Genomic DNA, 14725 nt, shown 5'->3' on the forward strand with positions numbered 1-14725 from the left:
TTCATTTCTATCATGTTGCTTCTTGCTAGAGCTCGGGAAGCTGGGAACAGGATATGTGTATACCAATGAAAGACAGGAGAGGCTTGAGGCTTAGGTTTCCAAGAGATGCCAATCCCACCACAAGTGATTTCGGCAGGGAGAGGAGTGGTGAGTTTATGCTTCACCCATGTGTCTGTCTGCTTTTATGTTCTCATTGGTTTCAATTCTTTGGATTTTCAGAAACATGGTACTCTCCACTGGGGAAATTTGTGTCATGATTAAATAAACACACACACACACACACATACACACACACACACTTTCTTTCTCAGTATTAATCACCTTCTCCCATAATTAGTAGTTAAAATGTCAAAGGAGAAGGAATTAATTAAGAGAACTATCCAGTGAAGCAAGTCATGTGCTACCAGGCTCTGGGGCTGATTATTAAAAGAGTTTCCTTAAATATTTTGAGCACTTTTGGGAGTCGGAATCCTCCCTTCTAATTGAAAGATCCTTAACTATATCCCCAATTCTGGCTGGTGGCCAGGGTTGCAGGCCTGGGTAAGGTAGAGGGTGGAAATCTTAGGAGGCGCTCCCCAACCTGGGCGAGGTGGCCACAGAAGTTCAAAGAAGACCCCACCTGAGGGCAGAAAGAACTTCAACTTTTACAGAGCCCTTCCTGGGAGATACTATGTAGCATCTCACAAGAACCCGGTAAGACAGCTGGTACTGACACCTCCATTCTACAGATGAGGAAATTGAGGGTCGGCATGGCTGGGAGTTCCCCACGTCACATGGCGAGTAGCTGAGGAAGAAAACATTGACTCTTAGGTGTAATTCTAAGCTTTGCTCTTTCATGGAATCCTGAAAATCTATTCTCAGCTCTCCTCTGGATCGCTTCCCACCCCAGTTTTGACAGCTAAGGCAAGAGCCCAGACCAGCGAACGAGGGGTGGAGCTGGGAGCACAGCGCTCCGCCCAGGTCTGGTTTCAGCCAATGGTGACTTGGAACCCACAGCCTTTCGCCCAATCAACCACCGCTCTTCGACCCCATCCTGTCTCCTCTGCTCCGCCCCTTCTCTTTCCCTTTGGCTCCACCGAGCTTGACCGAGCGGAAAGTCCCTTCTGCCGGCTCCGCGCTGCAGCTATTGGAGGAAGGTCTGTTACAGGAAGACCCAATCAGAGCGCTCGCAGGGACGGATCTCTGGCTGCGATTGGCTAGCGCGGCGTCTGCCCTCTCAGCCCCCGCTCCTCCCTCCCCCCGGGCAGTTCGGAGGCGGGGCAGGTGGGGGCGGACCCAGGTAGCAGGTTCGGCTGCGCGGGGGCCGCGCGCCTGAGGTAAATACTGGGGCGGTGGGTGTGGGGCGCCGGGCCGGCCCGGGACGCCGGCTCTGAAGCTGGTGCGGGTCGCGGAGCGGAGGACGAGGCGGGTGAGTGCGCGCGGCCGAGCGGCCGAGCCTCGGTCTCCGGCGTTCTTGCCCTGCGTCGGGCGCCCCGAGCCGCGGCGGCGACCGTCGGGCCTCGGCGCCCGCCCGTTAGCTGCCCCGGGCCGCCGAGCTTCGTCTGACGTCAGCCTCGCTGCCCACCTCCAGCCTCGCGGAGGACTCCCGAGTTGCGGGACTCCCGGACGAGAGGGGTTTGGGTAGGGCGGCGTGGGACTCCGTCTTCCTCTTTGGCCCGCCGTCGTTTGACAGATGGGGAAACTGAGGCCGGGACCCTGGCCGGCTCCCAACGGCTGCAGGAGGCACGGAGAGCCCCGGGTTGCGGGTGCCTCACGCCTGTGCTGTTTGGGGGAAGTTGGTGGCTCCGCTCCCGGAAGAGCAGCCTGGCCTGGCTAATGGCGTGTTCTGCTTTTTCTTTCAGTTTCCCTGGTCTAGGGCTCGGAGGGTGGTTCTGCACGGTGTAGTTGGAAGGTGTGTCCTGTTGAGACAGGTACCCCTCTTCCTTTTATTGTCATGGTCAGCCTCGGAGGAGAATCGCAAAGTCGTGAATGATCACGGTCTTGAGTTCAGCTGGATCAGCTGCCAGGTTATTCATGTCCTTGGCATCTCTTTCTGTTCCACCCCTTGGCATTTGCATGTTTTAGGGGTTTGTCATCTATCATCTAGCCATCAAGCCTTGCAATCTCTCTTCTACCACCGTCCTCGCCATCGTCCGCTCTCTGATTTTCCCTGGAAAGTTGTCTCTGTAGGGGAACATTCATTCATACCTTGCCTTTTTTTTTTTTTTTTTGAGTTGGGATTAATCAGGGAATCTTAAGAAGATTGTTCATTTTTATAATCATTGATTCCAGAGAAAAATGCAGGCATCAAGAGGGCGTGCATTCAAGCATTAGTCTCCTGCACACCCCCTCATACCTCAAGTAGGTTGAATGGCCCCAAGAATTTAGCCTGCTGCTCCCCACTGGGAAGTGGGTGGATTTGCACTAGAACAGTATTAAGAGAAAATGATTTGCTGGAAATTCTTAGTGAAGCTCATGTAATTTGAATGTTGACATTATCCAGAACATTCTCTAATGTTCTGCTGCAAAATTTAAGGTATTCTTTCAAAGGCAGCCTCTTGTTTTGGAGTGGTAACTTTTGAGATGAGTTAATAAGATCAAGAACTTGTTACATAAAATAACATTATCAAACAGAAGATACCTAAACTGTGGTTAATTGATTTAAGGAAGTCTTTAATACATGAAGAAAGAGGGCAGGAATTATCCTGCTCATCAAACTAGTATTTTGTTCCTGGTTTGTATACTATGATCTTAACTTTCTCGGTTTCCTTATTTTTTTTAACATTCATAAGTGGTGTGAGACTCTAGGAAGCCAGTTTCGAGTGGCTCTCAAAACAGCTGGGTTTCGTAATTGTGACATTTTTTTTCTTATTTATTTCTATGTATATGTGTAGTAGCACAGTATAAAATTGATTATGATTTTTTTAATCCAGAGAATTAATGATACTTTAGGAAAAAGTCATGTTTTCTGTTTCTTGAATCTTTTTTTTTTCTTTTTTTTTTGTTTCTTGAATCTTATTTTTAATGTAGTAGAAACTTTTAGTCACTTAAATAGGACAAGGGAATAGCATTTGGCTTTCACTGTTACCACCTAAGCTAATCAAGCTTTCTGATCTAGGCTCAGGAAAGACAAGGAGTGGGGAAGTCACGGTTTAGGGTATAGTGGCTAGGTTTAAATCACAGGACACAGTATTGTTCCTGTCCTCCCGATGTGACTGCAGATGTAAAAGCCAAACTATTGTTTTTTGAATCTTGTAAGTCCCACTTGTTTTAGGGACTGTGTCCTTGTGTCACAAGTTATTCTGGTCTTGAAATCTCTGTATTTCTATGTGCTGTTTAAGTATGCAACAACTTGTTCTTTTAATGAGAGTTTTTTTTTTTTTTTCCTTAAAGTAGTCATTTTAACTGACTTGAAGCATTTGGAAAAAGATGTCTCTCTCTTTTTGTGAGTATCCATGCCAGCCTGCTTACCTCTTTACCGTTTGTGATTTGGGCAATATTTAGTATTGTAATTTTTATGCTGATTTAGAAGACTTCCTGTGGATTTTAGAACAAGCAGGCTGCCTCAGAAGATGCCAGAAGTTCTTGATTATACCTGCCTTTGTGAGGTTCTTAGGGATGGTACAGTCTGACCACTTGAGCATCAAGATGTCTTATAGTCTAGAACAGTTAAACAGTTAACCATATTTATATAGCTAATGACCATTTGTACTGTGGGTTTTAGAGCTTGGTAATTGTAATCTTTAGTATATGTTGTGGGACTTATGTCTTGATCATCTTTTTATTTCCTTCATTGGGAATTGGTCAACATTTGTTTTTTTCCAACCCTCAATTAGTTTAATGATTTTTAGCTTAATATAATGAAACCCTCCTTTACTCAGCATTCAGGCTGTCAACAAGCTCATAAACAGATAATGATTGCAGATCTGTGATTCTTTCCTATTGCCTGGTCTCTAGTGCCCTCAAAAGAAAGGCCTCTGGTCCTTCTTGTTTGAAGCTGAACAGTTTGAGGCTACACTGCTGTTTTTCAGCTCTTTGATACTCTTCTTTCAGTACTTCAGTAATTAAAAATAAATATACACGACTACTGTCACCCATTCTGGCATGAGACAGTGTGTAGATGAGTTGTTTATGATATACCCACCTTTACAGTGATTCCATTTGCCAAGTAACAAGAGGGCACACTTGGAAGTCTCTCCCTTAACACTAACCCCTCCTCTTCACCGTGAACTTGCTGTGTTACAGCAGTCATGACCTGTACTTTAAAGCAGAAGCAGAGTGGGTGGAAAGCAGTCGTCACACCTTCAAGAGGTAAAGGCCAGTGTCTAATCCCAACTCCATCAGAATTTAAACCCTGATCTAGAAAGAACTCACAATGTAATTGATTTTTTTTTTTTTTTGGTAGAGTCTGGAGGCATTTTTTATAAGATTTTATTTAACTACTGTATAGATCCCAGTGGAATGAGAATGTTGCCCTTATATTCATTACTACAGTAGGAAGAAAGATGTGTTAGTGCATTTTTGTTGTAATTGCTAATATTTTGAGATGATAAATGGTCATTTGGTTTATTGTCAGGTGTGTGTCTAGAATGAGACATAAAGTTCTCTGTTCAACTTTATTATTTGCAAATAAAAGAAATTACTTTTAATGTGTTTCAAACCAATTTTAAAAATTATTTATTTATTCTTATTTTATGTGCTTAGGCATTTTGCCTGAACATATGTCTGTTTAGGGTGTCAGATTCTGGAGTTACGGACTGTTGTGAGCTGTGATGTGGGTGCTGGGGATTGAACCCAGGTTCTCTGGAAGAGTGGTTAGTGCTCTTAATTGATGAGCCATCTCTCTAACCCACTCAATGATATTCTTAATATATTTCTTCTGAAACAGGGAAGGTCATGCATGTTTCTTATACTTGGATAATACCAAAAAAGTATTTTGTAATGTTTGCTTTGACAAATTTAGTTGTCTGTTGTGACCTGTCCTGTTACTGAGTATAAACCCAGGTTCACTTGTGCAACAAGTTGGCAGACATTCATCATTCTTTTAGTTCACTTTAAAAATGTGTTTGAAAAACTTCTATTTATTGCCATGAACTGTATTTTTTTTTAAATGTAGACTACCTCTATTAAGGAGTTGCAAAAGGCAGATTTGTGATCAAATTTATTTAAAATATTATGTCCTGAAACATATACAGTGATCTGTTTTGTTTTGATAATGTTCTATTAACACTAATGTTTTTTTTTTATTTCAAATTGTGGCATTAGTTGTTAATTTAATGACAACAATTAACAAATTACAAAATTAACAATTAACAGAAAAATTAACACTTGTCAGAGAACCAATAGGCAGTTTCTAACTTACTATCTAAAGATATCCAGTTTTAGAAACTTTTAGAAATTAAAAAAAAAGAAAACAACAAAATAGGTATGAAATGTTTTTGTCCAAAAATTTTGAAATGCATTTTAAGAGTTATTTAAACAATAACTTACTTCTTTGTTACTACCTGGGAGCAGTCTCAACAACATCTTTGTAATGAGGCCTCATGCATCTTATTCTTCATGACCCTTCTAGTAATTTGTCTGTTTCTCTTTATTTTGTTGCTTTGCTTTTTCAGACACACAAACATAGCTCACCATCTCACTTCTTAGAAGTGATCAGAAACAGTAAATTGGAAAGCAAGAAGGCCTTAAAAAGAGTCAGAGGCAGATTGTAGGAATTCACAGAAAATGGCTGGTTGCAAGAAGGACATATAAATACGTACTGTGATTTATAGAAAACGGGCAAGAGAGCCAGAGGATAGGGTGGAAAGCTTTTTAATAAAGTAATAAATAGCATTCTATGTTGAGACTCACTAAAAATAATTTATATTCCTAATAATAACTTAGTGATCGAGAAAAAAGTAATTTTCATGCTTGAAAAATGCTGACGTATTTATAGCGTTTTAGTAAAAAGCCCAAACACTTTATGTTGGTGCCTCAGAGGCACGGAGCCATATTAAGGGGTTATATAGCTTCTTGGATGCCATTTTGAGGGATTTTTGTTTATGTGGGCTAAGAGTGAGTTGTCCACAGGTGTATTATGTAAGTGGCAGATATAAATTGATTGTTTCTGTTGAAGTAGACAGTGCCCTCAAGTGGAATTAAAGAGCACATTACAAAAGGAAGCAGGAAGAGAAGCTCATACTGCCATTGCTTCATCCTCACTAAATGTACAGATGCTTTAAATTGTGGTGGTTTGGAAAAGTGCCTACCTTAGCCTGTCTTGGGTGACCCGAACCTCTAATTTGGACTTACAATGACTTGTGAAAATGTTACTGTGATGGAATACTTAATCACCTAACAGTGTTTTCTTTTCTTTTCTTTTCTTTTCTTTTCTTTTCTTTTCTTTTCTTTTCTTTTCTTTTCTTTTCTTTTCTTTTTTCTTTTCTTTTCTTTTTAAAATAGTACAGGCTGATTTTATTTATTTTTTCTTTAAAAATTTTTAATTTTATTTATATATTTATTACAATTTATTCACTTTTTATCCCAGCTGTGGCCCCCCTCCCTCTTCTCCTCCTATGCCCTTTCCCTAGTCCACTGACAGGGGAAGACCTCCTCCCATTCTCTCTGATCCTAGCTTATCAGGTCTCATCAAGGCTGGCTACATCATCTTCCTCTGTGGCCTGGCAAGGCAGCACCCCCCCGGGGGAGGTGATCAAAGAACCAGCCACCGAGTTCACTAACAGTGTTTTCTAAGAGCTATATTACTCTGTGTATGGAATATCCATGTTGCTTCATCATTGAGTCAATTAATAAAGTTTGATGCTTTAGTTTTAAGTGTCTTTGATTTAAATTGGAGGAATAAAGTGGGTTGATATTTATTAATTGCTGCCTTCAGTCACAGGGCTGGATCAGCATTCATTTTTACTTTTCATCCATCTCAAAGAAGGATGAAACAGATACTATATTTGGGAACCAAACAGCCACATTCTTATTGCAGAGATATATAGAAAATCTTCTTTTTAGAAAGAAAAGTAATGAAGCCCTTAAATTGAAAGAATGTAATTGTGTTTTTTAAAAAAATTATTGTTTGGGAGTTAGTCCCTATGCCATGGGTTTCTGAACTGGTTTATAATACCTGACATGGATTTCCTCTAGCAGAGCAGGCCTCAAATACCATTGAGCATGGTTGGTTGATCCCATCATAGTCGTGCCACTAGTGGGCATGTCTTGCCTGCTGATTTAGTATTATAGTTTATTGGGTTCACAGCTGGGTAAGACCACTGGTGTCCTACTCTGCCCAGAAGCCTACATAGCACGTTTTAGCACTGTAAAAGCTAGTCATCAGGAGGAATTGTTCATCCCAGCTCTAGTTTGGTTTCTCTATATCTTACAGCTAATGAATGTGATATCTTCAGCAATAGAGTCTTATCATCTACTTCTGGTGGACAACCAAGAAGACTGGCAAGAGTCTGTATTGTCTTGGGGGCCTTTGGGACCTCCCTGATTGACAGGTCAAAAGGAGGTTTCCTACATTCGACACTGGGATTTTTGTTTAATAATCATGGCTTCCAGAATCAGCATTATCTAGCCAAGCAGGATATCTCCGTTCTAACTGTTAAGTTTCTTTTAACTTTTATTTTTAAATTGGTCTACACAGTAGTAGATTTTGGACTGGCAAGATGGTGTAGCAGGTAAAAATGCTTGCTGTCAAGCCTGATGACCTGAATTTGATTCCTGGAGCCTACATAGTGGATAGAGAGAACCAATTCTTACATGTTGTCCTTGCACCTTTACATGTGAACTGTGGTATTCATGTGCAGCAAAAGTGGTTAACTTCGTTTTGCTCCTGATTTTAGTGGGATTGCTTCATGTTTTTCTCCATTTAGCATGATGTTGGCTATGGGCTTGTCATATACAGCATTTGAAATTATATTGTTTTAAATCATCAGTTAAAGTAGGCTTTAAAATGAGGCTGTATAATTGTTTTAAATGAAAAACTGAAGCTGTAAAATAATCACTTGTATGTTCTTTCCTATTATACATAGTTAAAACTGTGGCATAAACCCCACAATTTCTAGATACAAACATCTGCATCAGTATTACATAGTATGTCACTATTACATAGTCCAAATTTTGATGCTATAAACCAATTTCAAATATTCTTTATATACTTAGAGTATGATATTTAATACTTATGATTATAAGAAGAGTTAAAATTACCTAGATAACTTATCCTTTTATAAGCAGAAGATGTACAAGATTATGAAAAAGAAGTTGAGGGGCTAAAGAGAAGGGTTAGTGGTGAAGAGTTTGTACTGCTGTTACAGAGGACATGAATTCAGGGTCCTATCCCCATGGTGGGTGGCTCACAACTGCCTGTAAAGTCAGCGCCAGAGATGAGATAGCTGGGGGCAGTGACACGCCTTTCATTCCAGCACTCGGGAGGCTGGAGCAGGTGAATCTCTGTGAGTTCAAGGCCAGCCTTGTCTACAAAGTGAGGCTAAGACAGCCAAGGCTACACAGGGAAACCCTGTCTCGAAAAAACAAACAAACAAACAAACAAACAAACAAACAAAAAATTCAGCTCCAGAGGATCCAACCCTCCCCTCCTCTGGCCACCTGGAGTGCCTACACACATGTGCCATACAATCACATGGATACAACATATATGCATGTAAATAAAAATGAAATATATAAAAAATAACATTGAGTCAGATAATGTACCATTATGAAAACAAATCATACAGATAAATGAATTATAAATGAAGTTTCAGAATGTAATATTGTCATTTTTATTGATAAAAGATGTTCAATAGTGTAATATGTAACTTTCTACTTAAGTTACATGTTTGGAAATAGTAGCCTTTTTAATTAATAAGATTATGTGTGTTTTCTCAAATACTGTGTCTTATCCATTCAAGTAAGGTGGAAATGCTACCTTTTAAAATTTTAAAAAATCTCAGTTGGGCAGCGGTGACATATGCCTTTAATACCATTACTCAGGAGGCAGAGGCACCAGATCTCTATGAGTTTGAGGTCAGCCTGGTCTACAGAGCAAGTTCTAGGATAGCTAGGGCTACACAGAGAAACCCTGTCTCAAAACAACAAACAAACATAAACCAAAAATAAATAAGAAAGAAAGAAAAAAGAAAAGAAAAGAAAAGAAAGAAAGTCTGTGTATGACGGTAGCCTTAAAATTTTTGTTAGATTCTGATTATAATTTTGAAACATTATAATTTTGAAACGCTATTGTTATTGTCTGTGGATGCGTTGTTACTGGATTTTTAAAAAATGCAGTTAAAGTGGATACAATTATATGTGCCAATTTGCTCTCTGAGATGTTTATATATGTGTATAGTCAAAAGAGATTTTAAAATCTTTAGCTTTAATTTAAGGTTGTTTTGAATGGAGTCTAAAGTTTGTTTTGCTTGTTTGCCAGGCACTTTGACTTGCTGTCTTTTTACAGCATGGACACCAGGTTGCTAAAATCTTGCTTTGGGACTTCCAGTGAGTTGAATTTTTTGGATTTTATGACAGATTTCCTAGTGGTTCCTTTTTGTGAGTTGATGTTCTGAAGTAACTGTCACAATGAGTTCAGGCCTATGGAGCCAAGAGAAAGTCACTTCACCCTACTGGGAAGAACGGATTTTCTATCTGCTTCTTCAAGAATGCAGTGTAACAGACAAACAAACACAGAAGCTCCTGAAAGTACCCAAAGGGAGTATAGGACAGTACATCCAAGACCGTTCTGTGGGGCATTCAAGAGTTCCTTCTGCAAAAAGCAAGAAAAATCAGATTGGATTAAAAATCTTAGAGCAACCACATGCAGTTCTGTTTGTTGATGAGAAGGATGTTGTGGAAATAAATGAGAAATTCACAGAGTTACTGTTGGCAATTACCAACTGTGAGGAGAGGCTCAGCCTATTTAGAAACAGAATCCGACTCAGTAAAGGCCTCCAGGTAGACGTGGGCAGTCCTGTGAAAGTACAGCTGCGATCTGGGGAAGAAAAATTTCCAGGAGTTGTACGCTTCAGAGGACCCTTATTAGCGGAGAGGACAGTGTCGGGGATTTTCTTTGGAGTAGAATTGCTGGTAAGTTTGATAAGGCATTTTAGTGGTTTTGTGTGTATGTTGTCTGTGTCTGCTCACAACACATACGTATTTTCCCCCTTTATGTACAGTGTATTTTTACTATTCACGATCCTCAGCATTATGGGTTTTGTTGCAGTTCTCAGGATGGACCCCAGGGCCCTCAGCCACTGAGTTATATCTTGGCCCCAGAATTTATTAAATGATAAATTGAGAGGATATAAAGACAATTATCAAAAAATTTAAAAATTAGCTCTTATAGTAGGAATATATAAGGCATTATTCTGGGCTTTTATATCTAAAGTTTTAAGTTACCTATATTAAAGGTTAACTGTACCAATTGCAATTAATTACCCCCCTCCAAATTGTGAAATATCTTGTGACATCTATAGAATTCTTAGTTCTTAATGTATGCTATTAAGTATCACGGATTAAGCTGGGCATGGTGCCATTCTCCTTTAATCTCAGCACTCAGGAAGGCAGAGGCAGGCAGATCTCCATGAGTTCAAGGCCAGCCTGGTCTACAAAATGAGTCCAGGACAGCCAAGGCTACACAGATATACCCTGTTTCTAAAAACTTTTTAAAATGGCATCATAGGTTAGAGGCAAGATTTCTGAAGTATGTTGCAGCAATTTCAGTTTGCTTATACTTATCCCCAATTTGTATAAACTGCTAGGACTTTATTTCTGCTAGAAACATACCTAAGGATTCTGTATTTGCAAACTGAATATTGGTTCTCAGAAATGCCACACTCTGACATTCTTGCTGAGTAGAATTTTATGCTTTATTTGCTTCTTGATTTGATTTTCAAGCAGTGAGATAATTAGGTTTTGACAGCCAGTTATGGTATGTGTGTGTTTATGTGTGGAGGGTTGCCAGTCTACTTTACATCAGTTCTCCTGATCTGTTTCTCATCTGTGATGTGCTTATAACACATGTGACTTGGAGTGTTTCTAGGGTACATTGATTCAGGCTTTAACACAGTGGGTGGCATGCAATTTGTTCTCAGTAAATGTCGCGAATGCTACTATTTGCTTAAGGGAGAATGGCAAAAGTCATGGTAGAATCCTACTGTAAATTTCAGCTTAACTTTCATAAAAGAATTATGATTTGAAATTATGAGGTAATTTCACCATCAGGTACAGCTTCTTTATTCACTAAATATCCTAAAACCAACTGCTACTGCTAGTCATGATATCTCTTATTATATGTGTAATTTAGAGGTTTTCCGAAGTACTTGTCCCGACATCCCTTTAATGGATAATTTTTCTGTGTCTCTCTTTTAAAACTATCTCTCAAAACTAGGAAGAAGGTCGTGGTCAAGGATTCACTGACGGGGTATATCAAGGGAAGCAGCTCTTCCAGTGCGATGAAGACTGTGGTGTGTTTGTTGCGTTGGACAAGCTGGAACTCATAGAAGATGATGACAATGGATTGGAAAGTGATTTTGCAGGTCCAGGGGATACAATGCAGGTTGAACCTCCCCCTTTGGAAATAAACTCCAGAGTTTCTTTGAAGGTTGGAGAAAGTATAGAATCTGGAACAGTAATATTCTGTGATGTTTTGCCAGGAAAAGAGAGCCTAGGATATTTTGTTGGTGTAGACATGGTAAGGAAATTTTGGATTATATTATTATGAATATGTGTATTAGTTTCATTACCAATTTAGGTATAAGTTGAATACTTAAAAAGGACTAATTTACAGTACTTTAAAGAAGACAGTTCTGTTTTTCTTTGGCACAGGAACATTGAAATAGGACATGTGAGCAGATATGGAATGTGTCCACTACAATTTTTTCCAGTTTTAATAATTTGGGAAAATACTCTGTCTTTAAATTCTCCTTATTATAACTAACCAGTAGACAAAAGCAAAAACCAAACCAAACCAATAAAACAAACCAATATTCCCTGACCAAGCCCAAATACATTGTATGATACTATATTTTCCTTTTAAAAGAATTTTGTACTCTTTTATGTATATTTGATAAAGTTTTATTGATTTTTTTTCTAATTTTTTCTAATAAGAATGTAAAATTTTCATTAATAGAAAATTCCCAGGGGGGAAAAAAAACACACTGCTTTTGAGCAGACAGAGTATGTCCACAGGATTTGCGTTGTTTAAACCTGTTGTCTTATTGTGGTAAAATATGTAATATAAATAAGAAAGTTTTCACCTTAACCATTGAATTAACAGGTCAGTGGCATTTGGTATAGTCTCATTATGCCTTCTCCACTGTCTGCAGAACTTTTTCACCATTTCATGCTGAGCTCTGTTCCTATTAAATTCTGTCCAGTTTGCCCATGCCTGTTAACTACAGATTGGGAATTTGCTTGCTGTAGGTACCTCAGAATTGAGGTTATATGGTATCACCTCTTTTGTTTGTGTCACTCATTTTTATTACTGAATAATCACACTTATTAATAATGGATACACCCCAATGCACATATTGAATTAACCTGTGTCATTAAGTGAATGAGAAGAAAGAGGTTGAGAACATTTTCTTCATAGATTGAAAATATGGACAAAAGTTCATTATGGATAGAGATTCCTTTATAATTATCAACACCAGGGTGTATTAGGAGAGGGTAGGAGCAGTGGACTCACAGTGTGGGATAATTTTAGTAGTCATTTTTACCTATTCAGAAACACCCTGAAGAGATGGTAGGGCATGAATGTTCTAGCCTGTTTCTGTTATCTTTGCTTAGAAATTTTGTTAGATACTCATTAGTTAAGTACAAATTAAGAAATTTCCAGACTCTTACCATGTGAAATTAGAGCCAGATTAGGACCTGTAGGCTTCTCAGCATTGCTAGTAATTAAGAACCAGTATTCTTTAAATATGAGTTTGGTGTTTCAGAGGAGAAGTTGTGGGCTGGGTAGAGAGAAGGTTGGAGAAAGAAGGTCATTAATCTTTGTATTGCTATAGATTCTTTGGTCCAGACTTTAAATGTGACAGGAACTGTGAGGACCCTCCCTTTCTTTGATGGTGGGCTAGGGGATCATCTTGTTAGTTCAGGCAGGCTGTCTTGATGCTTGCTTGCCAGTTCTACCTATGTTCCGTCCATTATTATGCAAACATCAGTTCCAAACACTCCAGTTAAGCTTCTTGAGAACAATGTTCATCAGGTACAACTTTTCTCATGCCTTTCTGTTTCCAGGGATACTTTCTACACAAATTGGTACTCAGAGCAGTTGTTTCACTGGCTCATCTGTCCATACCTTGTCCATACCCATGTGGCTGCTGATAATAGTAGAGTATAACTTAGGAAATATCCATTTTTGAGGAAAGTCTTGTATATGCATGAATGACAAGAGAATTCTGAAATAACTACCATTCTACTTATAGAAAGGCATATAATAATTTAGATGAGCAAAGTGCCTAGAGAATCTAAATGTATAATTAGCTTTTAAGGGTAGGTGTCTGGGTAAAATAATGCATTCCTACTGAATTTTCTTATGTAAACAATATCTCTTTAAACCTCAGGTAGTGTTATTAATGCAGAGTAAAGTATGAAAACACCTTTGAAACATTTTTCTTTGTGTTTAAAATTTTTTTTATGGCATTTCTAGGATAACCCTATTGGCAACTGGGATGGAAGGTTTGATGGAGTACAGCTTTGTAGTTTTGCAAGTGTTGAAAGTACAATTCTCCTGCACATCAATGACATCATCCCAGGTATGTCTCCTTTGTGTGTTTAGAACACAGTTTCTAACATGCATTTTGTTATGAGAATGCAAATACATACTTAAGATAGGTCTTTTGAAACACTTATAGTATAGCATTGTCATTAAATAGAATATCTTTTATTTACCCCAAACAAAAGCAATAAAGGTTTGCTTTATTTCTAAAAGTATATAAGTACAGAATGAAGTTTGTGTATTAACTTTTAAATTGTCTTCTAGACATTCTTATAGAGAAAGAAATTCTTTTATATAATTGGAAGGTACAAAATACAAAAACTGCTACCCATTGGAGTAAGAGTTGAAACTAGGATCCTGTAAAGAGAAATTGGTTATCTCATCTAAACTCCATAGCAGATTCAGGATTTTTGCTAAATGATGGCAGAACTTCTTTATCTTTAAAGATGGTCTTATGCGGCTTGAGAGAAGGTTCAGAGGTTAAGAACACTGGCTGTTCTTCCAAAGGTCGAGTTCAATTCCCAGCAACCACATGGTGGCTCATAACCTCTATAGTGAGATCTGGTGCCCTCTTCTGGTGCGCAGGCAGAATGCTGTATAAATAAATCTTTAAAAAGAAAGATGGTATTAGAATGATCATGTTCCATGACTGTAGTCAGAAACATTACATAGTTTTATGTATTATTATTATTATATTTATTATATATTATTACAAAAGTGATAATTAGGGCCAGCAAGATGGCTCAGTGGGTAAAGGCAATGAATATATATTTATGTCTGGAGATGGAACCCTGAGTTTTGTACATGTGGTATAAGTGATACAGTGGTAAAACACTTTCTCCTTAAGCTGTAGTACAGCCTCTGAACTTATAAAACAAATGGTAAAACCACCGCCACTAGAAAACCCCTATAAAACTTAAGAACCTTTTGTTTGGCCTCAAATAACTATCTGCCTTGGCTACTATGAGGCAATTGACAGCACCAGCCCCTGCTATTGGAATTCCCAGTGATGCCTAGTGTAGTAACGCCAACAAA

The 14725-nt window shown here is 38.8% G+C and overlaps 1 protein-coding gene across 5 annotated transcripts in view; it reads left to right on the top strand.

The window, feature by feature from the left end:
• Window positions 1-1266: 1266 nt before the first annotated feature.
• Window positions 1267-14725, top strand: part of Cyld (CYLD lysine 63 deubiquitinase) — a 55892-nt gene continuing 42433 nt past the window's right edge. For 2 of the 5 annotated variants that reach the window (XM_055620773.1, XM_055620778.1), the window contains exons 1-4: window positions 1267-1316; window positions 9401-10053; window positions 11357-11659; window positions 13622-13727. In XM_055620773.1, the coding sequence (XP_055476748.1) occupies window positions 9550-10053; window positions 11357-11659; window positions 13622-13727 (913 nt within the window). In that variant the 5' untranslated portion in view covers window positions 1267-1316; window positions 9401-9549. Of the gene's footprint in view, window positions 1317-1342; window positions 1409-3405; window positions 3425-7363; window positions 7576-9400; window positions 10054-11356; window positions 11660-13621; window positions 13728-14725 lie in introns of those variants that run through there. The other 3 variants (XM_055620775.1, XM_055620777.1, XM_055620776.1) reach the window with 3 other exon arrangements.

The sequence above is a fragment of the Psammomys obesus genome, unplaced genomic scaffold, assembly GCF_907164565.1.
Source record: "Psammomys obesus unplaced genomic scaffold, mPsaObe1.curated_primary_1811, whole genome shotgun sequence".
Classification (NCBI taxonomy): Eukaryota; Metazoa; Chordata; class Mammalia; order Rodentia; family Muridae; genus Psammomys; species Psammomys obesus.